Genomic DNA, 27,250 nt, shown 5'->3' on the forward strand with positions numbered 1-27,250 from the left:
GTAAAACAACGCAATAACTAAAAGCTCATCAACTATAATGTGGCCCCGCTACTTGGTAAACCAAAAACAGCCAATCGACCCGTTACCCGCCCTCCTATTAGGTATTTTTATAGCATTATCTAAAATTGAATATTTTGCAAACCACTAATACAATAACATAAATTTAGATTCAGCAACAAATTTAAAAACACAAACCACGCCCGCTGATTCCACCGCATATTTGTTACAAGGGCGCGCATATTTGTTACACGGGCGCACGTACGCTCTACCAAGCAAGATGCACAACACTAGCAACACCTCAGAGGCCATTTTAATGGGGTATATACAGGGGAAACGATAGGACTTTGTTAAGTCGTTCGTGCTACAGGAAAAACGGACCCGGTTTCAAATATTTAATAGGGGGATAAATATTACGAGATAAAAATAGCTATAAATTACTGCCTGCGCCTTAGCCCACTAGGCCGCTCTGGATGCGCTTCAGGCTCGGACACACCATCCGCAATCTCCAGAAATCACCCGCATTTATCTGACAACATAGTAACAGGAGATGAGAGGAGAGCGACGACAAATAAAGTAGTGGATGGGCCAAGGGCGAAGGGCCCACACCATATGAATTTTTTTCAGAAAAAAAAGTAAAGCAGAAAAATGTTACCTTTGAGCAGGAATGGACATTGAGGATCTCCAGCATATGACAGTGAGATATTGCTGATTCCAATTCTTCTTCCGCCAGCATGCTGCACGCCTGCAAGAATATTGTATTATAACTACAACGCCCATCGGATAAGTGTGGAAAAATGTTAAACCATGCATGAATGTTTCACCTCTGAGAGAGAGAGAGATAGGTTTCAACAGCAGACCACATGGGGAGCGTGACCATTAATATACTCAAAATAAAAAAAAAATAAAAAACTCTTTAAACACTAAATTGCATCGATTTTTTTTTTAAATCTAATTTGCATGAATATCAAAACTATGGTCCGCCCATGACATTAAGCTCAGCATCAAAAGCCAGAGAGAAAGATGTCAAGAAAATGTGAAACTAGTTTTCAGTATTTACAGGCAGAAAATACTTACCAGGAGCTGAAGGTTGGTCAATTTTGGACAATCAAGCCTCAAAATCTCCACGGAGCTACAGTAGCTGAATTGAAGAAGTCAAAATAAAATTAGAAATCAGAGGATAAGAAAGGCAGATACCGGCTAGTAAACAAAGTCAAGCTAGAATTTTTTTTTTAATCAAATAAAAAGAAAATTGAAGGAAAGACTGACCTCAAATTTAGTGTGCAAAGACTGATACATGTTAGATCCACTTCCTTTAAACTTGTGGACAAATTAAAGTTCAATTTAGATAAATATAAACAATTCGCTGTCGAAGGGATTAGAATTTTCTTCACATTTGGACAACCAGTACAATTAAGAACTTCAAGTAAATGGTCTGACTTCCTGAGAGCCACTTTGCTTGCCATAGTTGTTGAATTGGATGAACATGCATCTAGTAGCATCTCGGACGAATGGTTACTTGAGCCCCAAACCAGTTGGCAAAGATTTGTGCATCCATTCAAGTTCACGTGAACTAAGTTAGTGCAGCAAGAAAGAAGAGCCGATATGGCAGTCTGCCCAATTGATGAATATGACAAATCTAAATCAATGAGTGCTGGAAGTGCCCCTTTCTTGTAAAGAGCTTCTAAAGATGAATCAGTCAGATATTTGCAAGCCGAAAGTTTTAAGATCTGCAAAAGACGAAAATTTGTCAAAGTACCGACAAATGAAATGACATTCACAGTTATATTAATTAAATATGGATCAAACAAATATATAAATATAATAATGATTAATGTTTTACAAACAATTGTTACAGTTAAAAAAAACTCGACAGTTGAATAAAGTTTGCACTGCACCTTCACATACTGCTATATCAGTTTCTATTTACTTCTAGTTTTGTTTTACATAACATCAGTATACAGTTCGAGGTCATATTTTATGTGTATATTTATATTTATGGTAGAGAGGTTCATATAAGCATTACACATTAAGCATTTCCACCGAATGCAATTGTTTGGAAATTTTTATGAGTCACGAAAAATGGCCGGTAGGTTGAATACCGTAAACTAATCTGATAGAACAGCTAAGTTAGTTTTGAAAAACCAGCATGTAACTTACTCAAACACATTTTATAACTTCAGGGGGAAAAACACTCAACACCTTAGGAATCAACCAGATAACTTAAAGAAGATTAAACACGATGTTCTGATACCTAATAAAGGGGAATGAATGTTGAAATTCAATAATTTACCCACCATTAACTGAGAACAGGTATCAACCACTGGTTGTAAGTTCGTCAGAAAAGTGTATGATAGATCAAGGAGAGTCAATTGTCGAAGCCAATGCAAAGAAGACAATCCATCAATCCCTACGGACAGGCATGAAGATAGGATTAAACATTCAATGTTAGGGCACAAAGCTACCGTTGTAGACAGCGAATCATCCACGAACTGCCTGTATAAGGAAAAATGAAACAAATAGATGAAACAATTAGCTTAAGCACACACAGGACAACCAACGTAGACACGAGGACAGAATGCAACCTGCAAAAAGAGGCATCCAGGGATTTCAAGCAAGGGCAATTAATTGAAGCCTGAGAAAGCACACCACAGCCTTTTAACTCCAATATTAACATTTTCGGAGCCTCAATCTCTAGAACACTCAACTTTGGGCAAATTCCCAGATTAAGTGATTCAAGACCAACCTACCAAAACAAGGAAAATATCTCATCAAGAGCATGGATGTTACAGTAATTTAAAACACCATGCAGTGTAAAACTTGATGTTAAAGTAAAGTCAGCTATGAAACAGAAAAATAAAGAGAAAAAGACCCAGCAGAACTACACGGTCATAAATTATATATATTTGGTGTCCATCACCATTACAGGTAAAAGTTATTTTCTGAGACAAATGCATTGAAGATATCCAATTCTGACAGGTTAGAAAAAGGGAGAGAGAGCAAGCAATCAATAAATAAGATATTTGGAAATACAAGTTGAGCTAAAATGTTATTAGTAGCAAATAGGCTCCATTGCCATCCATTTGTTCTCGGTGATAGAGCCTCCAAATCGACGATCGACACAGTTGAACATAATCTATACCACTTGAAATATTTAGAAACCAAATTCCAAAACTTTTCAACATCATTGGCCTAATGATCAAAGGGTTTCAAAATTTAAAATTTTAATGGTCGATATAAGATGTTTTCTCCCTTAACGGCGTAAAGATATCCAAAGCAATTGAATTTTGGTTAGAAAATTCTTTAAACTATTTAGAACAAGATCTATAGTCTTGATCTTGATTACAAAACTCATATCATTACTTTTTAAAAGATATTCATTTTCAGCCTTTCATTTGTGTGTCCACCTAATGGACAAGAGAACAATATTGAAAAAAACATGAAATTTGGTTCCTTGATACTTCTAGTATAAATTATGTTCAACGGTGCCGAACGTAGATTTGGGGGCTCCATCATCGAAAACAAATGGGTGACAACGGAGCCCATTTGCTACTGATAGCATTCCAGCTCAACTCTTGGAAATACATAATTATCAGCAAGAGGAAGAATTTTTGCACTAGCATATTGAGCCAAAAAACAATAGCCAACATACTGGACAAAATACTGCTCTTTCCAGATGATCGCAGCCATCTAGATTTACGCTTTGAAGATTTGGGCACGACAGTTCAAGGAGATTCATAGCACGGCAACCAGCAAGTGACAGGCTGATCAAAGAACTACTGCTCAGCCCCACCATGGTCAAGCTCTGGATACACAACAAACCTCAAAGTGTAACAGATCTGACAGAAACTCAGATAATAAAATGTTATAACATGTTATATCAGATATCGAAAGATATGAGAAAGCATTAAAACATGAGACAGACACCAAATCACTTACATGAGATAAACTAATAAACATCAAATCACTTGTCAGCATTCAATATCTCCAATTAATACAAATACACAGATTATGTGCATATTTATTATTACAAACCAACAATTCTTACAAAAGTCAGTATGAACATAGAAGCACATAAAAGAAAAGTAACAAGAACCTGAAAAAAGATTTAATGTAAATTATAACAAGATTAACAAGCCCAACGTTAGAGGCTCAAGTCCAATATCTATTATTATAAGGCGGCAGAGTAAAGATGCAGAAGAGAAAATAACGAGTTACTTTAGTCTAAGGGTTCAGGTACCTCTATATAAGCATGGTAAATTTGGTAATAAGTGAATGACTAAGTTCACAGTTACCTGCAAGTAACAATAAGCATGGCCAACACTCGTGGATGTGTAACACATCATCTCCAAACAACAACCGTGCCAAAAGGAAGGCTAGACAAAAACAAAAACTGGTTTTCCGCCTGCTTTGGGTTGTTTCACTTCAAAGGTTCAGTTCTTTTTCGGTTTATCTAAGTGCCAAACAGATGAAATTCTGTGTAATGTCAGTTTTCTGTACACAAACTGGTTCAAAACTGAGCCTAACCATTTTAATCAGCTCTTCAAATTATTAATCATAATTTATAAAATATTTGCAGCCCTATAATATGTCTACAAATATAAAGCTGTATAGAAACTGAGACTCTAATATGCTAGAAAAGTTCGGAGTACCAGGTTCCAAAAATGTAGTCCATAACATGCACTGTAACATTTTGAACCATTGAACTGCAATTAGTCCAGTTTTCTTTCAGTTCATTTTCTTTTCTTCTTCTTTCTTCATTTTACACGAGATCAAATTTGTTCTGCTACTTTGCAGTGTTAGTTTATCACTATCAGAGATTTAGTAAATATACAAAGACAGTATCTTATAAAAGGTACAAAGAAGCAAATTGCAAACCTCACAATTGTCGAGAATCAAGGATCTGAGCATGGGGCAACCACCTCCATCGCTAAAAACTTTACAAATCGAATTTGTCAAAGATTCACAATCACTGAGGTCCACATCTATCAAATTGTGGCATTGCAATGTCAAAGAAGCCAAACTTTCTTGCTTTTGCAACACCAATTTCTGCACAACAGGCATTACAACTCTTGGAGTCTAAAGCCTTCATTGAACAACAACAAAAGAAAGAAGAAACTACTAGTCATGCAAGATAAAAGCTCACCTGAAGTGCATTCGATATAATGCTAATACGGTGGAGGGCTGAACATCTGGAGACCTTAACATAGGAAAGCACAGGACTCCGCAAATTCAACTCGACAAATCTAGAAGAAAGCAGAAAATGTAGTATCCACAGAATTGAGAATAAGGGTCACAAGCAGGAAAAGAGGCAGGGATATGGTACCATACTTGCGTAAATGTACAAGACTAATACTCCGAAGGTGCGGCAAATCTAGTGACACAGATGTCAACAGGCCGCAATTATCCAGCTGCAGCGCCTGCAATTATTTGTATAAAGACTGTCAGACTTCATGCACGAACTAGAAATATGTATATGTATATACGTACATATGTATATATATGAATACAAATATACATATAAATATATATGCATACCTGTATTCATATACACACACACACACATATGTATATACATACACCACTATGATAAGAAGCTAGCTCGGAGAGAAGGCTCTGACCTTGAGCATACGACAATTAGCTATTGCATGCATTGAAGCAGAACCTATGCCCTCACAACTTTGGAGTTTCAAATCTACCAACATTGGAAGTGTCACAGACTTCTCATGCAAAAAAAAAAAAGAATAAAAAAGAAGTTAGACTTCAGATCAAAATAACGTAAAAAAAAAAGAAAAATTAAAAGAAAGGTGTGCCAGAACATCAGAGTAACAAGAGTGACCTCAAATGCAATGTTAGGACAATATGATGCATCAAGAACAGAAAGATTAGGACATGTCAAAGCTATTTCACGCAATGTGTCGTCGCTAACACAAGAGCAAGATGACATATCTAATAATGCCAATAAAGGACATCCAATGGCTGCTTGTCGAATTGCACTTTCAGAAAGCTTATGGCAAGAAGAGAAGTCCAATTCATGTAACTTGGGACACTGAAGGGTGACGTTTGCCATGGTGGTGCGCTTCAGAGACAGTGTATAAAGCTGAGAGCATCTGTAGGTCACCAAAATTAAGCAATCAAGATAATATACTCACTCAAACAAGGTTGCAAAAGAAGACTATATTACCTGACTGAAATACGTAGTACACGACATTTTACAATGTGTAGATCACGCAGTCTCTCGTGGTATACAGTTACCTCATGTAGGCCATTACCAAGTGATGCATCACAAATGCTCAAAGTGGTCAAAGCAGGACAATCAGCCAATGCGAAAAAAAATCCATCACTTAGCTGCCCTTTTCCCAAGATTAATGTTTCAAGATGCCTGAAAGAAAGCTTAAATGCCTCATGAAGTAACCAAACACATTGGTACAAGAAGAGAGTAACCGAGGAGGAGGTAACTTAAAAAAAAAACCTTAGAGAAGTCAATGCTTCCATAACAAGCACATCAGCATTTAGAACACCTGACAAATTCAATTCTGTAGCATTTGGGTACCGCTGGCAAGTGGTGACAACTGCAAACGAAGGGAACCATCAATAAAGTAAACAAAAGCACAACAAGGGCAAAAAAAAATTAAAAAATCGATTTGTCCATTTTTTAAAGATGCTATGTCGGCCTTGGGTAACATAGAAAATTAGATGAACACTACGCTTGAATAAATCCTTCTAAAAGTTCAGGCTTTGGGTACCTCATCTTGCAAGCAATTATTGGACAAACAAATGAAATCAAGAAATAGCAGTTCATTCAACAAATAGCTGAATAGAAAATAATAATAATAATAACAATATGCAAAATAAAACAAATATTACTACAAACCACCATAAAATCAGTAAAATACAAGCTTTTCACGTGTAATAAGTAAGAGAAAAACTGCTATTACGAACAACAACAAAATCAGCAGAATATAATCTTTTCATATGAATCACTTACGTGTCAAGTTTAATCAAGTTAAAGATAAAATAAGATGTTTTGCGGGTGAGAGAGAGAGAGAGGGTCAGACCTATAAATTTAGGGCAGTAACCTCGAAAAGACGTAAGCAAGTTTCCAGTACTTGCAATAATTTGAGACCTAGGGAACGGCTAAAAAGTTATGTCCAGATTGTATATTACACAGTGTGTTTAAATAACTAGGATGAGTCTCTTCAGTGAATTGAGATTTTCTTAGGAAGTTACACATTGCTAAATACTTTCCGTAGTTCGCATGATTCTTCTTCCCCTCTCTTCTTCAAACTTGCCCCTCAGCTTTCTCTGTACCATCAGTTCTAGACTTCCAGTACCTCTACTCATACATTTTCATTATATGTTATGTAAAGCTAGAAATCACTACAGAATATGCTCTCACATAGTTTGCATGCACATTAAAGGTTGATGTTGCCAATAATATATGGTCTATGCTTTCACTACAAAAAATAAAAGAACAAAATAAAAAATCGCTAGACATCATACAGTTTTCTTCAGATATTCTTGTGTTCTCAAAGTTTAAACACCTCCAGAATTCCTCATGCATACTAGCTGACAGCCATTGCTTGCAGGTAGCACCTGCTCTACATAAATCCTTGTGGTCCAAAAAAGAGAAAATCTGCAACCGCATAGGTATATCAACAGGGGTTCTAATTCAAGAACTAGCAACTCTAAAAAAGATGAATCAAAGGCGCACATATATGTATAGTATGAGCATACCTGGTGCAGTAGATCATCTGACAGATCCATCCTTACCTCGACATCCTCCACATTTCTACTACCAGAGATGTCTCCATCAGCATCTCTGTCATCATTTGAGATACTCGATTTTCCACCGCCATCATCATTTTGAAAAAGACTCAGGTAATGAGATATTTGATATTTAGATAGATCTAACGAACTTTGGCATTCGCATTCTCCAGATACTGGCAGAAAAGATGCTTCCGCGCCAGAGGATGCAGCAGAATATTGGCTCGGTCTGTATAAAGAAAAATAATTAGAAGTCCAATAGCAGATTCACCTAAACCTTCACTTTCCAGATACAATGCTAGAGCCCTGAATACCATGTGTGTGAATATTCTGAACTTGCAATGCTCAACAATATGCGCTGAGCACAAAACAGAGAGTAAAGAAAAACGAATGCCGCAAGAGTAATAATATTGTCCAAAAAAGATCTTTAAAATTCCAATAAAAAGCCATTATGAAATAAGCATGTGAGAGCTACAACATTAGATAAATACGAGAGGTGACCAAGATTGACTAATACTTCTAACTACGTCTGTCTGTTATAGGAAGGAAATGCAATAGAATGTACATGAAGCACATTTGATAAAAGGTACCTAGACTCTAAAAAACCCAAAGAAAGTATCAACTTAGTTTGGAAAGATTTTTTTTTAATAATCATGGTACCACAGGTTGCATGGCAAACAAATACAAGCATTGAAGAAGAGCAAATAACACATAATGGAAAATAGATAAAGAGATGGGATCAAATTAAGGAGTAACTAGCTGAAAGATGCAAAAGCAAGCGGAGGAACTTATCTTATGCATACTATCCATATAAACAAATATGAAAATGGTAAATTGCGAGGTTATTTGGAATTATATAAAGGAACGAAAAGCAAACAAAAGTAAAGAAAAAAAAAGTTAAAATGTATGAAAATTTAAGAATAACTACAGGGCATTTTGAAACAGCCCAAACTTCAATTTTGTTTATTGATGCCCCTCAACTTTTTGCTTGTTTTAATTTTGTTTTATCCGTCGTTTCAATAAGGATTTCATTAATTTTAACAACAATTCCCATAAATCTGACAGCTCTGTGGCCTTTTCAGTTAACGGCTCACAGATAAAGGAACTGCTAATTTAAATAAAAGTTTCAATTATTTAACAAAAGCAGCTCAAAAAGAGAGAGTTGGGCTGTTTCATTTAAAGAAGACCGTGAGGTGTTTTCCGTACACGTTTACCCGAACATATATAGAATAGGCAAATTAATACAGTTGATAGCAAATAGCTATCTAAATTCAATTATGTGACAAGCTATAGTAAACACAGGGGAGATGCAGATGCAATATCCTTCCTCTATCCACTTGCAATTGTTTCTGGGTAGGATGAGAGAGTTCAAAGCACAGTGTATAAAAATGAGATCCCCACCAGATGCATCTGGGAAGTCCTGGTCGTGCAGTGTCTAATACATTTTCCATGTTTTGCAATTTTCATTGATTAAAAATGGTTAGTAGGATTGTTTGATCATGATGCCTACATAAATGAAGATGACTAACTTGTACACAAGTAATGCAAGTACTTCACTGCCAAAGGCGCAAAATTTCTTGTTAATCATCCAACCTAAAATCAACTTTTTAAAACCGATGCTAGTTTGCTAGGTACAGCTAAATTCATACGTATTAACATTGCACAAAGGCAAAATCTCGGTGCCACAGTCAAAAAAGAATATTACAAAAATGAAAGAAAAGGCAAAGAATTGAAAGATACGCAGGAAACAGAATCATATTGTGAATAAACGAAATGAACAAGAACAGGAACTCACTCTCCAAACTCGAGAACCTTGGCACGCTTGTGCTGAGAATCATGAGCCCTATCCTTCTCACCATTTTTCCTCTCTGTTTCCCCAAAGGCCTCATCATTCAGAGCTACTTCCCACGAGAGGGGACCAATCGACGGCTCCTCGAGCTCCTCTCCAAAAGGTCTAACGGGCGATGCCCTCGCCAGAGACGAAGAAGGCGCTCGCGTCTCGAAAGGCGAGCGTCGCATCCTCGAACCACCTTGTGACGACGACCCCGTCTTCGATCCCCGCCACCCGAGCGAAAGCCCTAGATCCAATTCGTCCAGCTCCTCGTCCTCGCCATCCCCATCCACACTCTCGTCGTCGTCCACGATGACGCCCTTCATGCGCCAATCCGCCATGGCCGACCAACCACCGCAGCGATCCACAACCAGGAAACCCCAACCCTAACCCTAACGTAACCGCCGGCCCCAAGATCGCCTCAAATTCCTTTCAAATTCCAACCTTACGTTTCCATCTCGTCTCCCCATGAGCCGGCCCCCAAACCCTAACCCTAATCAACCGATCGAAACCTGAAATCGCAGAGACTGCAGCTGGGGAGAGCGATCGCAAATCGATCTTCCGCAAATCGGAAGCGATCGATCGACGGAGGGAGGGAGCCGCTACAAAAGAAAAAGGGGGAAAATCTTGCGATAATACGTTCGATGGGGGAGCTAGGGTTTATACCTAGAATGAAGACGAAAACAACGAAATAACCGCAGAGATTTGACGAATCATCCGAGATCCCCAAAATCGCCGCGCGGGCGCATCATCGCGGAGACGAATTTTTCTCTCCACCCGTAACGAATTCTTTTTTTTTCTCTTTTTAGTTTTTACCTTCGCTCAATTTTTTCCTTTTTAATTTTTATTTTTTTTTATTTTTTTTTTTTTGCCTTTCCTCCGGTCGCGATTTCTAAAACATCGGCGATTTGAGAGAGGGTCCTCGGGGAGTCGGGTGGCGGGGCCAGCTGGATCGGCATCGACGGTGATTGCGACGTCACACTCGGAGTGTGTCGAGTGGGCCCGAATTTGGATGTGGCAGCTGAACGCGCGGGTGTCTTTAGAGTTGGAGTGTGTGTGTGTTTGTGTATATATATATATATATATATATATATATATATATATTATATATATATATATATATATATATATATATATATATATATAAATATTATATATATATATATATATAATATAAATAGAGGTGGTCCTCTGTTTCACCGTGATATATCACGTGAGTCGCATGCGACAGGCACAGTCGCAGTAAAAGGAATTTCCCTCTTTGGGTGAAACTTTTCCTGCGCCAGCTATACCAGATGGACACATACACCGCCCCCAATATTTGACATAATATTTTTTAATTAATATTTCCTTCCTCGAGACCCAGATGCCTTATCCATGTAGCCTAATTTATTATTTTAATAAATAAAAAAAAGTAGCGTACTATTTTTTTCTAAAACTATATATATTTTTTAATTAATATTACGGATTACAAAGTATACTTAGAAAATAACGGTAAATTTTATAAATATATTGTCCAGACATTAATCGGTCTCGAATATTAGCAATGTAGAATGAATTTTAGTTTAATTTATAGAAAAATTATTATTTAAAATATATAATCTTTGATATATAATTTTTTTTTAACAATGTTGTGAAATGTATTAAATAATTAAATTCTGATTTTGAAAGCTTTATAATAATTTGTTATAAATATATATATGTGGTGTATAAATTATACTCATACACCAAGTTCGTGCAATAATTTCTTTACGTTTGGTTACCACAACTGTTCAACACGTGAGTTGGTAATAATTTGTTTAACAGTATTGTTACTTGCATCCTCCAAATGGCATATAGATTTTTCATCCTTTTATTCAATTGCTTATTTTATACACTTTTTTAAAATTAGAAGCTTAGGGCTGTTAGGTTTAATGTAAAACTGCGGAAAAAAAAACTTTTAGAAAATAAATTTTACGCTTTTAGTGTTTGGTTTATAGGAAAAAAAAAAAAAAATTTTTCATTACGATTGTTTGGTTGGAAGGAAAAGAAGAAAAAAAAAGTTAATTATAAATAAAAAATTATTATATATATTTTTTATTTTATATATTATATATTATTAATATAAAATAATTATCATATTACATATATTAATATTATAATTTATATTTGTAAATAAAATATATTTAAAATATATAATATAATATATATATATAATAAATTTATAAATAATATATATATATATATATATATATATATATATATAAAAGAGGGGCAGAGAGAGAGGTCCATGGACCTCCTCATGCGGTCCACGAGGTGGAGTGGACCTCGTGGACCGCGCCCTTTGTTCTCCCCGCTGCGTGCGCAACGCCGCGCGAGATCCACCATGGACCTCGCCTCATGCGGTCCAAAAGGTGGAGCGGACCTCGTGAACCGCCTCCTTTCTTTCCCCGCACGGTGCACGCAACGCAGCGCGTTTTATTTTTCCGCTCGATTCGAGCGGAAAACGAAAACCCTCTTTTTCGTAGAATCTGAGAAAAAAAAAATTTCGGAAAATTTTTTTTTACGAGCCACCAAACATGGGATTTTCATTTTTCAACCAAAAAAAAATTTTCTTGGTGCTTTTACAAGGAACCAGACACGCCCTTACTAAATTTTTAAATTTTGGAATGAAAATGTAAGATCTATACTTTATTTTGCAGTGCACCATTAATATTTCTCCTAAGCTTTTTTCTGTTTAATTCGTGGAAATTATACAGCAGTTATACTTCTTAGTGCAAATTGGGCTCAATATGGACCGGGCTTGCGCTCGAGTATGAAGTGCAGGGCCTGGCCTAAATTAAAAGTAATGCAAAATAGGATATCATAATTTTCACTAGATGTTTCTACGAGGAGATCTACAATATAGCAGTTATATCGCATTATCTATAATCAACCAATTATATTTTTTTTGAGAGAAAGTATAATAGAAATGTTTTTTTCAAAAAGTATAATAGATTTGGTGAATTCCAGAAGAGTAATTTGATTTGTTGAGAAACATCTCATCAACAATGTGGCTGTTGCATTATAGGCTTAAGGATAGTTCGTGTGTGCACACTGCACACACAAAAAAAAAAGAAAAGAAAAGATTTTACTACAGTAAAGTCCCTCGTGTAACAAACTGTAACTATTTAAGAAACGAATTGTGCATGGAGGGGAGTGAGAGCACAATAGAAACAACATTTGATAATGATTTGTAATGTTATAGTATTTCTTTTCATCTTTTTCTATTTAAAATAGCCAAAATTCAACTCATGGTGAAGTGACGGAATCATTATATATTTCAAAATAGTAAAAATACTAAATTATTATAGGTTGAAAAGTATTATTATTTTAATACTTTGTAAGAATTATTAATAGTCAATTAATAAAACTGTATCAGTTCTTAATAACCTCCTAATTCAAATAATTTAATAAATTAGTAATAAATTTTTCATTTCAAATTAAAAGTATATAACAGTTTTGAAATATAACATAAATATATATATATATATATATATATATATATATATATATATATACTGAAAAGGAGGTGTGCATGCTTGGCGCTGGTGCTTCAGCTGTACTTTTTTGTCGCTCGGCACGGAGGCAGCGACGACCTGCTCCCACGGGGGCTCTCATCATCATTTTAAAAATATATATAAATATAAAAAATAATAATAATAATAATAATAATAAAAAAACCGACCTCTGCGGGTTTTTGCAAATAAATCCTCAAAAAATGTATAATTCATCAAAAAATTATATTATATTTTTATTAGACCAAGTAATTCTACATTGTCCAGCTCAACGTCAGGATGAAAGAATAGTTAAAAAAAATATAAATCATTATCCTTTCTAATAATATTTAATTATTAACTATCTTTTTTTTAAGATGGTAAACGATTAACCATCATTTTTATTTTTATTCAATATGATACGGAAAAAATTAGTTAGTTAAATAAAATTTTAAAAAGACTGTTTGATCGACGAAATATTTTTAAAATTATTTTTAAAATTGATTTTGTCCAACATGGCACCGCGAGTAAGTAGTGGGTGCTAAATTAAATATGTAGGGATGATTCTTGTGTTGTAACTAAAATCTGGACTTGTTTGGTCTGCGATATTTATTAAAATTTTTAAGATATGTTTTAAGATTTTTAAATTTGTGTAATTGTTTGGAGGTAGAAATTTGATGCGGCATAATTATTATTATTTCTTTTTGGCACTCTAACGTTCTAAAAATGTGAAAATATTTAAAATCCACCCAATTTTAAGATATTAACTAAATAAAAATATCTCTGTAAAGAAATTTTTTTTCAAGAAACGAAAAGTTTAGAATGCGATTTTAAGCGGAAATCTTAAATTGTGTAACCCAAAAGAAAATTTTATTATCTGCATTTGGTACGCATTAATTTGATTGGTGCTATAAATAATTATTCCTAATTCCATAAATTATTAATTACTAATCTAATACATAATTTTAAATAGTGGGTGGCGACAGTAGAAGGATGATTCTACCTCCGTCCCAAATAATAGTTAATAAATTAATTACTAAAAAATTTAATATAATAATTTTATTTTAATTTTGCTTGCTTTTAGCGTCCTTTTTCGCTCTCTTTGTCAATTTGCCGTGGACTGTATATATTTCTAATTTGATGTTCTACATAACTTTACATCACATAAATGATATTTTTATGTGCTTATGTCTTAACATGATCTATACATGGAATTTGTAATTTGCTTGGATTTTGTTTCATAATTCTATCTCTATACAATTTATGCCACAATGTAATTGGGTCACAAATTATATCACTCTTATAATATGATTTGCTCTCTCATTACGAAGTGTATTATAATTCAGAACAATTGCTTTCACATTGATTCTGCTAATATAGCCACCACCTCATCTTGTGTTTTACGAATCAATCGAACGAGTTATTACTCAGAAATCACTATCAAGCTGTGTATCTTTTCCGATCATAGAACGGATACACGAATAGCTGATCCTGCAGAGGAGTATGAATAAGAGAGGTAATGCAATTCCATTGTCGTTCGAACAACCGAATTACGACTACGAACCAGAAGTTTGAGACTTGAACCTCATGATGCCTAAGACTATGAATATTGATTATCTTTACGGTCCCAATTTGACGCACAACAATACGAACTTGTCTACGACTTCCCATCTAATGATCTGCATCATTAATTCTGCAAGCTATTCATTCGATTTCGCATACGTCAATGTCGTTAAACCGTGCTATCGTGTTTAAGGATTTAAGTCGATGTACTAGTTTGGGCCTAGGAAATGTTACCCTCTAAAAGTGCAGGTTCTATTTTGCGTATCCTCCGAGAAGATCTAATTTCTTTCAGCTTCCCTGGAGAGAGTCGAGGTAGTATAATGTTTGTTTCGTCGTCAGTTTCTGTTTTCTGAGGAGAACTTCAATTTGTTAGCTTACGATCGTTTTTTACTATCAACAATTTCCTTTTCAGAATCTGTGGCCTTGAATGCTCTTATTACCTAACAATGTTTCTGCTTACTTTTGCAGTGTGTTTAAGTACCTTGCTAGACAATCTTCTAACTAAATGTCAATTGTTTGTATTATTGTGTTCTACATATATATCCTAGCTTTTTTCCTTTTTAAACTCCATAATCGACGCCGTTAACTCATGTCGTTACGTTCATGCGATTGAAAGGGTGCCTTCGCTTAGTAAGCGGTAACGATCGAAGTTTTTTTTTTTTTTTCAGGCATGTGGGAGTTACTTGCTCAGTGCATTTCTTATTTTTGAGGTGTGATCTCTTTTTATTCATCGAATCGGAGAAAGAAAGTTTCTACTTCTATCCTTTTCGTAAGTTTACATTTGCCTTAGGATAAGCAGATTAAACATGATCACGGAAATAGCGCCCGTTGGTACGTATTATAGTAAAAAATGAAATGAACTTTGATCTCTAACTCCTTACGGAAAAGAAAAAGGGAAAAAGAAATAACTTTAAAGTTGCCACCTCTCATGCTTTAGTTTCAGATGTCGCAATTGTTACAGATTTCCGATGATCTTGATCAAGACATCTGTTGTGCAGAAACCAATTCAATGAACTCTTCAAATTAAAGAGTTTCTTAGAAAACAAATGCATGAATTTCGTCGATAATCGTATTACTACTCTCTTTTCCTGTTGGAGCCGCTTTTCTGCTGCCAAAATCTCCCAGAAAATCGTTAATGTGGGTAAGTTCGTGTAAATTAAGTTGCAGAGCATAGTATATATTATTACTGCATTTTCCTCGGAATCTCTTGATGGTCATGGGTTGCAGGTTCAAGTTTCTCCCAATATAAAGATTCTTCTATGTAGAATAGTTCAGGAAAGTGAAAGTTTTAGTAGATCGAAATATATAGATCGAGAAAACGCGCTTACAATCATATGGAACTCTCTCTATGAAACCTTTTAATCGATCTGTAGGAACTCTAGTACTTCGAGTGTATGAAGGACGAATTCAAAGCAATTGTTCTCTAATTAATATTGTATCAGAACAGGAGAATTTGAATTTAAAATTTGATTAGATTTTTAACATACTTTTTTTTTTGTAATAAATTAATTCAAGTCCATTATGTTTTTGTTACTTTATTAAGGCATGCAGGCTGAGGGCACATGGAGGTGGTAAAACGACAGCAGGACGAAAACAAGGGTCCGGTGGTGATGGACAGAAAGCAGACGCTAAAGAGCACTGGCGTATTAATTGGCAGCTGCAAAAACAAAACCAGCTGATGGAGGTGATTGAAAGAAAGGAGACAACGTCCATACTCGGCCATTTATTATTGTCCTCTAATTTAATTAATAACACCACAATTACAAATTCCCTTTTTAAAGTCACTCAAGAGGAATATATATATATATATATATATATATAGAGTGCGGCTAGGATGCTTATGAAAGCACGAAGGGTTCTGTGTTTTCACTTTGTTTTCGATGTTCAGACTTTCGAATCGACGATCGGCTTCGTTAAACTTGATCTAGAGTATTTGAAGTATCTAGAAAATAAATTTTGCTGTTTTTCGATATCATTTGCCTAGTGATCGAAGTGACTCAAAATCAACGGCTAAAAATAAAAATCTTACAAAATATGATGATATGACATTAAAATTTTAGATCAAAGTTATTGATCTTGTTTTATATGGTATAAAGAATTTTCTATCAAAATTTCATGTGATTTAGATATTTCTACACCGTTAAACTTGCAACCGGTTTACCACGGCCATTAAAATTACTGATTTTGAGCCCCTTCGATCACTAGGCAAATGATATCGAAAAATTACAAAAATTTTTTTCTAGGTACTTCAAATATTTTAGATCAACTCTAACGGAGCCGATCGTCGATTCGAAAGTCCGAACATCGAAAACAACTTGAAAGCACGGAGGGCTCCGTGCTTCCGTAAGTATACCAGCCCTCTCTCTCTCTCTCTCTCTCTCTCTCTCTCTATATATATATATATATAAAGTACTAAAGAGAAAAAAAAATTAAAAAAAATATAGAGAAAGATCTAAGCTTAAAATTTCGTTTCATTCGGATATAAATAAAAATTATTTAGTAAAAAAAATAAGTATAAGTTGAAGTATAAGCAGAAATTAAAATAAATTTTTGTTTGGTTAAAAATTGGATCGGTATAAGATAGCATGTTTGAATGGTTAAATGAAAATAGTAAAAATAAAAATAACTATAATTTTAAATTAATAAGATTTTATCTAACTAATTAATATCAAATTATTAATTAAAAATATTTTAATAAATTAAAATTTTTTACCTATGATTATTGTATAAGATAATAAAAAAAATTAACAAATTAATTATTTAATTAATTATAAGATAGTAAATTAATTTTTAAATTAATTAGTACATTATTTAACTAGTTAGATGATTTGTTAAGAAATTAATTTAATTAGTTGACCAATGTAAATATTAGTTATTAGATAAACACAATAAATAATTAATTCCTAATAAGCAAATTAATCACGATTAATTAATTAATTAATTACTTAGTTATTTAAGTAATAGATAATGACCTAAATATATTAGTTAGAATAACTAATAAGTTGAGATATTAATTAAAATTATATTTAAAATTTAATTAAACTTGTTCTCATGTGAGAACAAGCTTGTTCTAGAAAAATAATGAAACAATTATCCCACCTTATTCCTCTTTATTCCTAATCATAAGAACTACAATTTTCAAATACAAAAAATAACGCGTAGGGATAAAAAAGAGAATAAGAACTTATTCTCCTTCTTATACTTGAACCAAATAAGAGCTTAATTTTGCATTGTTTCAAGCGACAAAAATTCGAATCAATGATCAACGATCATCAATATCAAACACGATTTACGTTAGTTGAACACTTTAAAAATTAAATTTAGATATTTTAATATATCAGTGCCTATAGTGATCAAATAGTCTTAAATCTATTTTATATTACTCAAGCTGCTATCCCACAATTCCCTGTGAAGTTTATAAAAATAAAAGTAAATTATATTTTTAGTTCTTAAATTTAATTTATTATAATTTTTAATTCAAAATTTTTTTAATTACTATAATTAAATTTGTAAATTTAGTTTAATTGGCTAAATATTGATTTGCTGTTGATGTGAAAGTGGTGTAGGAGTATATATTGTGAATAATAACACGACAATAATTAAAATACCATATTACTTTATATTAGTGACTAGTTAACGGTTAATCAATTAAATTATATTGTTATACTGACCTTAATTGCAACAATTTATAAATATTTAGTCAAAAATTATAATATAATAAAGTATGAGAATTAAAGTATTATACTATAGTTTCAGGACAAAAAATATATTTTACTCTAAAAATAAAAATATTTTTTATTATATATTTTTATTATACATAATATTTTTTTTGTAATTTTAAATAAAGTTTAAATTAATTAGACGAACAAGCCTCAAGTTGAGCGCATGTGCTGCTCGTCTGGTTAAATAATAATAATATATATATATATATATATATATATATATATATATATATATATATAGTCCGGCTACTATACTCTTATGAGTACGTTCGCCCTCGTATTTATAAGTCGTTTTCGGTAATAAAGCTTTCGAATCGATGATTCATACCGTTAAACATTATCTAAAGCATTTAAAATTTTTAAAAATCAAATTTTATAATTTTTTGACATTATTTATCTTACAATCAAAAGGTCACAAAATTGACAGTTTTTAACGGGTATAGGATACTTGGTAGTTTAACGGTGTAGAAGAATTGGAATCGGTTGAATTTTTGATAGAAAATTCTATTCACTACTTAGAAAAAGATTAATAACTCCGGTCTTAAATTGAATGATCCGATCATCCATTTTTAGGATATCGTTCAATTTCGACCGTTCATTTTATACCCACTTGATGGACTTTATTATGATTTCGAAAACTTACAAAATTTATTTTCTAGAAGTTTCAAATACTCTATATCATATTTTATGGAGTGGATTGTCGATTCGGAAGCACCATCATCGAAAACAAGTTATGAGTATGAAGGACTCTATACTCATAAGAGTATATTAGTCCTACTCTCTCCCTCTCTCTCTCTCTCTCTCTCTCTCTCTCTATATATATATATATATATATATATAATTTAGCTAGAATATTTTTAGAAGCATCTATCCCTTGGTGCTTCTAGGTTTTTAGCCGTTGGATCTACTATTTCATTACTAATAACCTTTGGATCAAACACTATTTCACCTACCACCACCTACCACCATCATCTTCATCCTACATCTCTCCATCCAATGGCTAAAAACTCAAAAGTACCACTCTCTTGGTGCTTTTGAGAGTATTCTAGTTCAACTCTCTCTCTCTCTCTCTATATATATAATTCTGTTATGATACTTTTAAAAGTATAAGTACTCGATGATTGTAATTTTTTCATTGTTAGATGATTAAATCTATTCATTTGATCATTTTTATTCATTAGATCATACTAATTAACCAACTACTCACTCAATTTTAAAAGATCACTATTATTCTAATCGCACATTCCTTAATTTAAGGGTCGAAAACTTACAAACACCAATAATTTGTTACTTTTAAAAATGTAAAAACTCAATTATATAATAATAATAATAATAATAATAATAAGTTGTTAACTTGCTTTTTCCTGTATTACTTTACCTAAAGTTAATACCCATAAATGACTAAATAAGAATTGAGCTAAAATACTTTTAGAAGCACCAAAAAAATAGTGCTTTCAAGTTTTTAGCAATTGGATCTAGTCCTTGATTATTAATAGTTTTTGAATCAAATACTATTCCACCTACCACCACCCACCATCATCTCAATTCTATATTTTTTTTTTCAAAAATTAAAAACTAAAAAACACCATTTTTTTTTGTGCGTTTGGAAGTATTCTAACTCAACTCGACTAGATAATATAGTCAATAATAGATCATGAAACAATAATACACACCAACTTACGTAAATTGCTGTAAATTAAATTAGAGTCGTTTTGATAAATGGACAAAATTAATATATTCCTTGTAGAACAAGTGTAACTAGACACGGCCATTTTTGCGTACGGGTCAGATACACTCACCAACTCCAAAGCTTTCGTAGTAAAAGCCCCAGCTATAAATGGCAAAAAAGATGTCCCTTTCCCTCTCCCTATAAACCCCACCGTTTTGATACAACTATGCGAAGATTCCACGAAGAGAGAGAGAGAGAAGAGAGAGAGAGAGAGAGAGAGAGAGGGGAGGTGAGTTTGTAGCAGGGAGAAAAAGCCAACCTCACCTCCACCTCGGGAACCAAAATCAATCCAACTCCAATCTTTTTAGATTTGTACCCTCACCCCCTCTCTCTCTCTCTCTCTCTCTCTCTCTCTCTCTCTTGTTTTGGTTCTGCATGCATGTGTTGCAGTGTGAAGTATATATGTATAGAAAGATATGGAAGGGGAGCAGCAGCTGTAGTGTCCTTTCCGTAGCTATGCTATGCTATCATGTTAGCTTTGGAGTCTTGTACAAAAAGATGGAAGTGTATGAGAGGGAGAAAAGAATATATAATTAATGCATGCACCATGGTCTATATTTATACTGGTGGAGATTCATGTAACTATATATAGAGTGAGGCTACTACGCTATCGGAAGCACGGAGCCTTCCGTGCTTCCAGCTCGTTTTCGATGTTGCGACTTTCGAATTGTCGATCGGCTCCGTTAAACTTGATCTAGAGTATATATATATATATATATATCCTCACTCCGATGATACGATAGCCTTCGTGCCTCGGAAGGCACGAAGGTCGAGCAAAAGCTACAACGCTGAAAGCTTAGCAGCTAGCCGAGGCAATTTGAACTAGATCTCATACACTTCATAGATCTTTTATTTAAAATACTAAAATGCTATAGTAAACGGATCACTTGTTTCCCCGAGTTTTAGTTGCCGGCTTTTATTTTTAGAATGTTTTACATTATTATACTGTAATTTTAAAATTTAGTTTCTATAACTAGAACAAAATATATCATATTTCTTAAAAGATAGTTTTAAAGTGCACTAAACTTATAAAAAGGTGGCAATTTGAACGTTTGCCGAGTGATGCCGGTAACTTTAAACAACTAAAACTCGGGTAAGCTAGTGATCCGTTTACTATAGTTTTTTATTATTTTAAATAAAAGATCCATGAGGTTTANAAAATATATATATATATATATATATATATATATATATATATATATATATATATATATATAGTCCGGCTACGATACTCTTATGAGTACGATCGTTCTGGTATTCATAAGTCGTTTTCGATAATAGAGCTTCTGAATCGATAATTCATACCGTTAAATATTATTTAAAGCATTTAAAATTTTTAGAAATCAAAATTTTATAATTTTTTGACATTATTTATCTTACAATCAAAAGGTCACAAAATTGACAGTTTTTAACGGCTGGTATAAGATACTTGGTAGTTTAACGGTGTAGAAGAATCGGAATCGGTTGAATTTTTGATAGAAAATTCTATTCACTACTTAGAAAAAGATTAATAACTCCGATCTTAAATTGAATGATTCGATCATCCATATTTAGGACATCGTTCAATTTCGACCGTTCATTTTATACCCACTTGATGGACTTTATTATGATTTCGAAAACTTACAAAATTTATTTTCTAGAAGTTTCAAATACTCTATATCATATTTGATGGAGTGGATTGTCGATTCGGAAGCTCCATCATCGAAAACAACTTATGAGTATGAAGGACTCTATACTCATAAGAGTATATTAGTCCTACTCTCTCCCTCTCTTTCTCTCTCTCTCTCTCTCTCTATATATATATATATAATTTAGCTAAAATATTTTTAAAAGCATCTACCCCTTGGTGCTTCTAGGTTTTTAGCCGTTGGATCTACTATTTCATTACTAATAACCTTTGGATCAAACACTATTTCACCTACCACCACCTACCACCATCATCTTAACCCTACATCTCTCCATCCAATGGCTAAAAACTCAAAAGTACCACTCTCTTGCTGCTTTTGAGAGTATTCTAGTTCAACTCTCTGTCTTTATATATATATATAGTTCTGTTATGATACTTTTAAAAGTATAAGTACTCGATGATTGTAATATTTTCATTGTTAGATGATTAAATCTATTCATTTGATCATTTTTATTTATTAGATCATACTAATTAACCAACTACTCACTCAATTTTAAAATATTATTATCATTCTAATCGCACATTCCTTAATTTAAGGGTCGAAAACTTACAAACGCCAATAATTTGCTACTTTTAAAAATGTAAAAACTCAATTATATAATAATAATAATAATAATAATAAGTTGTTAACTTGCTTTTTCCTGTATTACTTTATCTAAAGTTAATATCCATAAATGACTAAATAAGAATTGAGCTAAAATGCTTTTAGAAGCACCAAGAAGATAGTGCTTCTAAGTTTTTAGCAATTGAATCTACTTCTTGATTATTAATAGTTTTTAGATCAAATACTATTACACCTACCATCACCAACCATCATCATCCCAATTCTATATTTTGTTCGTCCAAAGATTAAAAACTAAATAATACCATCGTTTTTGTGCGTTTGGAAGTATTCTAACTCAACTCGACTAGATAATGTAGTCAATAATAGATCATGAAACAATAATACACACCAACTTACGTAAATTGCTGTAAATTAAATTAGAGTCGTTTTGATAAATGGACAAAATTAATATATTCCTTGTAGAACAAGTGTAACTAGACACGGCCATTTTTGCGTACGGGTCAGATACACTCACCAACTCAAAAGCTTTCGTAGTAAAAGCACCAGCTATAAATGGCAAAAAAGATGTCCCTTTCCCTCTCCCTATAAACCCCACCGTTTTGATACAACTATGCGAAGATTCCACGAAGAGAGAGAGAGAGAGAGAGAGAGAGGAGGAGCTGAGTTTGTGGCAGGGAGAAAAAGCCAACCTCACCTCCACCTCGGGAACCAAAATCAATCCAACTCCAATCTTTTTAGATTTGTACCCTCACCCCTCTCTCTCTCTCTCTCTCTCTCTCTCTCTCTCTCTCTTGTTTTGGTTCTGCATGTATGTGTTGCAGTGTGAAGTATATATGTATAGAAAGATATGGAAGAGGAGCAGCAGCTGTAGTGTCCTTTCCGTAGCTATGCTATGCTATCATGTTAGCTTTGGAGTCTAGTACAAAAAGATGGAAGTGTATGAGAGGGAGAAAAGAATATATAATTAATGCATGCACCATGGTCTATATTTATACTGGTGGAGATTCATGTAACTATATATATAAACTCCAACAAAAGATTTACATTTTTTCCGTGTGACAAAAAAATTAGTGATTAAAATTCAAGATTCTAAATTTAAATTCTAATTAATTTATATTTTAAACTAAATTTATTTTTTTAAAAAAATAAAATTGATAACATGCTATTTTTTTTTCGAAGTAAAAAAAAATGTCCGAAATTCACATAAAAAAAATATCTTCTCCTGCCACGCAGCTTTAGAATCGAGTAATATATTTCCGGTGGAGTGCATGTATCGCTTACAGACTAATAAACCATATAAAAAGTATTGACAGATTAAAATTCACATATTATAACTAAACAAATAAAATTATAACATGTATTATAAAGTCTAAATCTAAAACTTTGATACACGCTGCTTTTGATCTAGTTGAATAAATTTTCAGTCAATATTAATGAGAGATTTGCAGTAACCGATGTGAGTTTGAGGAGTTGATTCGCTTTTTAAAGTAAAAAATAATAAGTAAAAAATTATTTTAAAAAATAATTATATGTGAGATTGTAATTAGAGAAATTGCTACATCGGGTAGATTTTTCTTTTCCTTTCAAATTAGATAGATATATAAATTCTAGTAAACATATCACATTGTCAAATTATATAAAATAAAACTTAAACAAAAGAAACTAACATATAGATTTAAGGATGATCACCAATTAGAAAAAAAAAAAGAAGCTATTATTGATTATTATATGAGAAGTATATAGATTTATAAAATATTTATAATGGTAAACGCATTGATCTTTGAAGATCTTATCTACGAGTTCTTACCTTCAAAAAAAAAAATGAAAAAAGAAAATCCACTAGTAAAGGCTAATTAAGTTCTTTGAAACTGGGACTATAGACCATGGTCCACGCAATAATATCCGCAGAAAAGGTCAGAGGGAGATGGCACATGTCCCGAGGGAAATCACTGCCCAGCGTTTCTCTATCCTCTCCCCTTTCTCTCTCCTCTTTTTTTTTTTTTTTTTTTGTTTGTGTGCGTGTTTTTAGTGTGTTTGTGTGTTAATTACTTATGATTACATCTTATTTTAGTAGTTTTTAAAACAAATTTAAAACTAGTAAAGATATTTCACTCAAACTAAATAAACAGAATTGAACTGGTCAAATTATTTCGGCTCAGACATATCGGTTTAGTTCGATTCATGTCTCTAATAGGATTTGATTCAGATTTTTAAAAATTGTAAAAATTTTGGTTCAGATTTTTAAAAATTATAAAAAACGAACCAATACGATTGATGCTCACGCCAACCAGTAGAGGGCAAAAAAAAAAAAACATTATTTTTGGGTCAATTGTAATATAGAAAAAGTATTCCAAAGTAATTATGTCACATAAAATAGTGAAAAAATTCAATGCGAAATAATATAATAATATATCTTAAAACATTTTTTTGATTAATTAATATTACTTTTATATAGTGAACGAGTATTTGATTGGATATTGTAAATTCTATATTTTACAGTTGAGAGAGAGAGAGAGAGAGATGATTTTATCAAAAAAAATCTTTATAGTAATTATAATATTTTAAATATAATTGATGTAAAATTACATTTTTTGTAATGAGAAGATATTAAAGAATAGTTTCGCATTTATACAAATATAGAAATAGTTATAATAATTTTTAAAATACAACACAATTGTGACAAAGGAAATAAAAACAAAACCAGGTGCGTGCCAGGAGAATTTGACACAACAGTAGCGAATGGTGCACCTTTGTATCCACTAGATATGTTAGAGAAGTTTTTTTTTTTCTCTTTTTTTGGTGTAAAAAAGATATAGTAATTTGTAGAAAATGACAAAACTTTTGCAAGCAACGAGGCCACCATTTTTGTACCAGAGAATTTTAGTTTTAGACTTAATATTATTTTTCAAATAATTGAGAGAATATCGGTTTATTTGATTGAATGTGGAATCGTTATCAACATTCAATTACTTTTTTTAGTTTAAATGTTTGCATGGGTAATCTACTCAGCTTGATTAATTTTTATAAATATCTTAAATAATTATTTAATCAAAAATAAGTTAGTTTGATTTGGTAATGAAATTTAAATTAATTAATAACTTGTGTCACCCTTACTTAACACAATTTTAAACATCCAATTCTCGTTCATTTAAACATTTTGCTAAATATAAATGTGATGCAACAGCTAATCGAAGAATTTGTCGTTCGATATGGTGATAAAATAGGCTTAGTCAAGTGTGATTCAAATTTGCTTTTCTCACTCGCGCGTGGTGAATGATAATTTGTTTCAAAATTAAACACAGAAGCTGCAAAATTATGCATAAATGAAAATTTAAGTATCCAATCTCATGGTTTGTCGATTAAATAATATCTTACCCAAATGTTGCTAAGATTTTCAAAAATAAACAAAGGATTATTTGATCGAGGACTTTGTCTAGAAATTTTAAAGTTGAAAGTAAAGTTGATTGTATATTGTAATTTATGAAAATCAAGGGAAGGTTAGTTAGTAAATTTTGCCCCAGTCCCTAATTAATTAAAACCTTTAAACAGAAACTAAAACCAACAGTGTTAATATTAATACATAACTAATAATAATGTAAAATATGGGAGATTAAAAATATTTGGGTTACTTATTCAGTTATTATTTTTTGAGTCACTATTATCGAAATTTAGCTTTTGGGTTAATGGGCGACGTACACCCGAGATGCGGCTCAGGAACGAAATCCGAGAACGGCAAGAGCCAAAAGTTATGTAACACACACCATGTCCCTCCCAATACGTGCATAAAAGAATACGATATATACTGTATACACCCTAAATACTAAACATAGGACGTATATTTTACGCTTTTAATTCCCTATTTAATATATTTTTTAAAATATTAATAAAAGAAAAAAATTTTGACAAGACAAGTAAATTTATACAGACCATAAAAGATTTATAAGTGTCAAGTTACATCTTTTATATATATATATATATATATATATAGCAGGGCTACTGTGCTATTAGGAGCACAGCAGTCCTTGTGCTCCTAACTTTCTAACCACCCATCAAGTTTAATGGGTGATTAGAATAAAAGAGGGAGGAGATATTGGAGAGAAACTGGGTGTTTCAATTTCTGTTCTCTTTAAATTTCTCTCCAATATCTCCTCCCTCTCTCATTCTAACCACCCATCAAACTTGATGGGTGGTTAGAAAGTTAGNAAGAATACGATATATACTGTATACACCCTAAATACTAAACATAGGACGTATATTTTACGCTCTTAATTCCATATTTAATATATTTTTAAAAATATTAATAAAAGATAAAAAATTTGACAAGACAAGTAAATTAATACAGACCATAAAAGATTTATAAGTGTCAAGTTGCATCCTCTCTCTCTCTCTCTCTCTCTCTCTCTCTCTCTCTCTATATATATATATATATATAAATATAATATAAAGTTTGGCAACGGTCAATGATAGAACTTTCGAATCGACGATTCATACCGTTAAATATTATTTATAATATTTAAAATTTTTAAAAATTAAATTTTATAATTTTTTGACATCATTATCTTATGATAAAAAAGATCACAAAATTGACAACTTTTAACTGCCGGTATAAAATATTAGCTAGCTTAACGGTGTAAAAGAATTAGAATAGCTTGAATTTTTTATAGAAAATTCTATTCACTAGCCAAATAAAAATTAATAATTCCGGTCTTAAATTGAAGGTTTCGATCATTTTTTTTAGAATGTCGTTCGATTTTGACCGTTTATTTTATGTTCGTTAATTTTTTAAAATTTTTAAATACTCTATATTATATTTAACGGAGTGGATCGTCGATTTAGAAACTCTATCATCAAAAATAATTTATACGAATAAAGCA

At 32.6% G+C, this 27,250-nt stretch overlaps 1 protein-coding gene across 2 annotated transcripts; it reads right to left on the bottom strand.

Annotated features, from left to right (window-relative positions):
- LOC109721032 (F-box/LRR-repeat protein 15) lies at positions 116-10,368 on the bottom strand. Of its 2 annotated transcripts, XM_020248430.1 has the most exons (17): positions 9,560-10,368; positions 7,735-7,993; positions 7,501-7,633; positions 6,470-6,569; positions 6,182-6,379; positions 5,837-6,107; positions 5,619-5,717; positions 5,329-5,417; positions 5,144-5,243; positions 4,876-5,046; positions 3,650-3,802; positions 2,583-2,743; positions 2,295-2,493; positions 1,267-1,727; positions 1,075-1,138; positions 653-742; positions 116-526 (listed from the first exon to the last, which is right to left on the bottom strand). In XM_020248430.1, exons 1-17 carry the CDS (start codon positions 9,934-9,936, stop codon positions 449-451), a joined length of 3,003 nt encoding a protein of 1,000 aa, XP_020104019.1. In that variant the 5' UTR covers positions 9,937-10,368; the 3' UTR covers positions 116-448. The 2 variants fall into 2 exon arrangements, with proteins under 2 accessions (XP_020104019.1, XP_020104020.1); XM_020248431.1 differs by lacking the exon at positions 3,650-3,802.

Source organism: Ananas comosus, linkage group 15 (genome assembly GCF_001540865.1).
Source record: "Ananas comosus cultivar F153 linkage group 15, ASM154086v1, whole genome shotgun sequence".
Lineage (NCBI taxonomy): Eukaryota > Viridiplantae > Streptophyta > Magnoliopsida > Poales > Bromeliaceae > Ananas > Ananas comosus.

Coding starts and splice junctions, on each gene's coding strand:
- LOC109721032 (XM_020248430.1), bottom strand. CDS start 9,936: ATGGCGGATTGGCGCATGAAGGGCGTCATCGTGGACGACGACGAGAGT. Junction 5,418..5,618: donor CTAATTGTCGTATGCTCAAG/GTCAGAGCCTTC, acceptor AAATAATTGCAG/GCGCTGCAGCTGGATAATTG. Junction 5,244..5,328: donor AGTCTTGTACATTTACGCAA/GTATGGTACCAT, acceptor GCTTTCTTCTAG/ATTTGTCGAGTTGAATTTGC.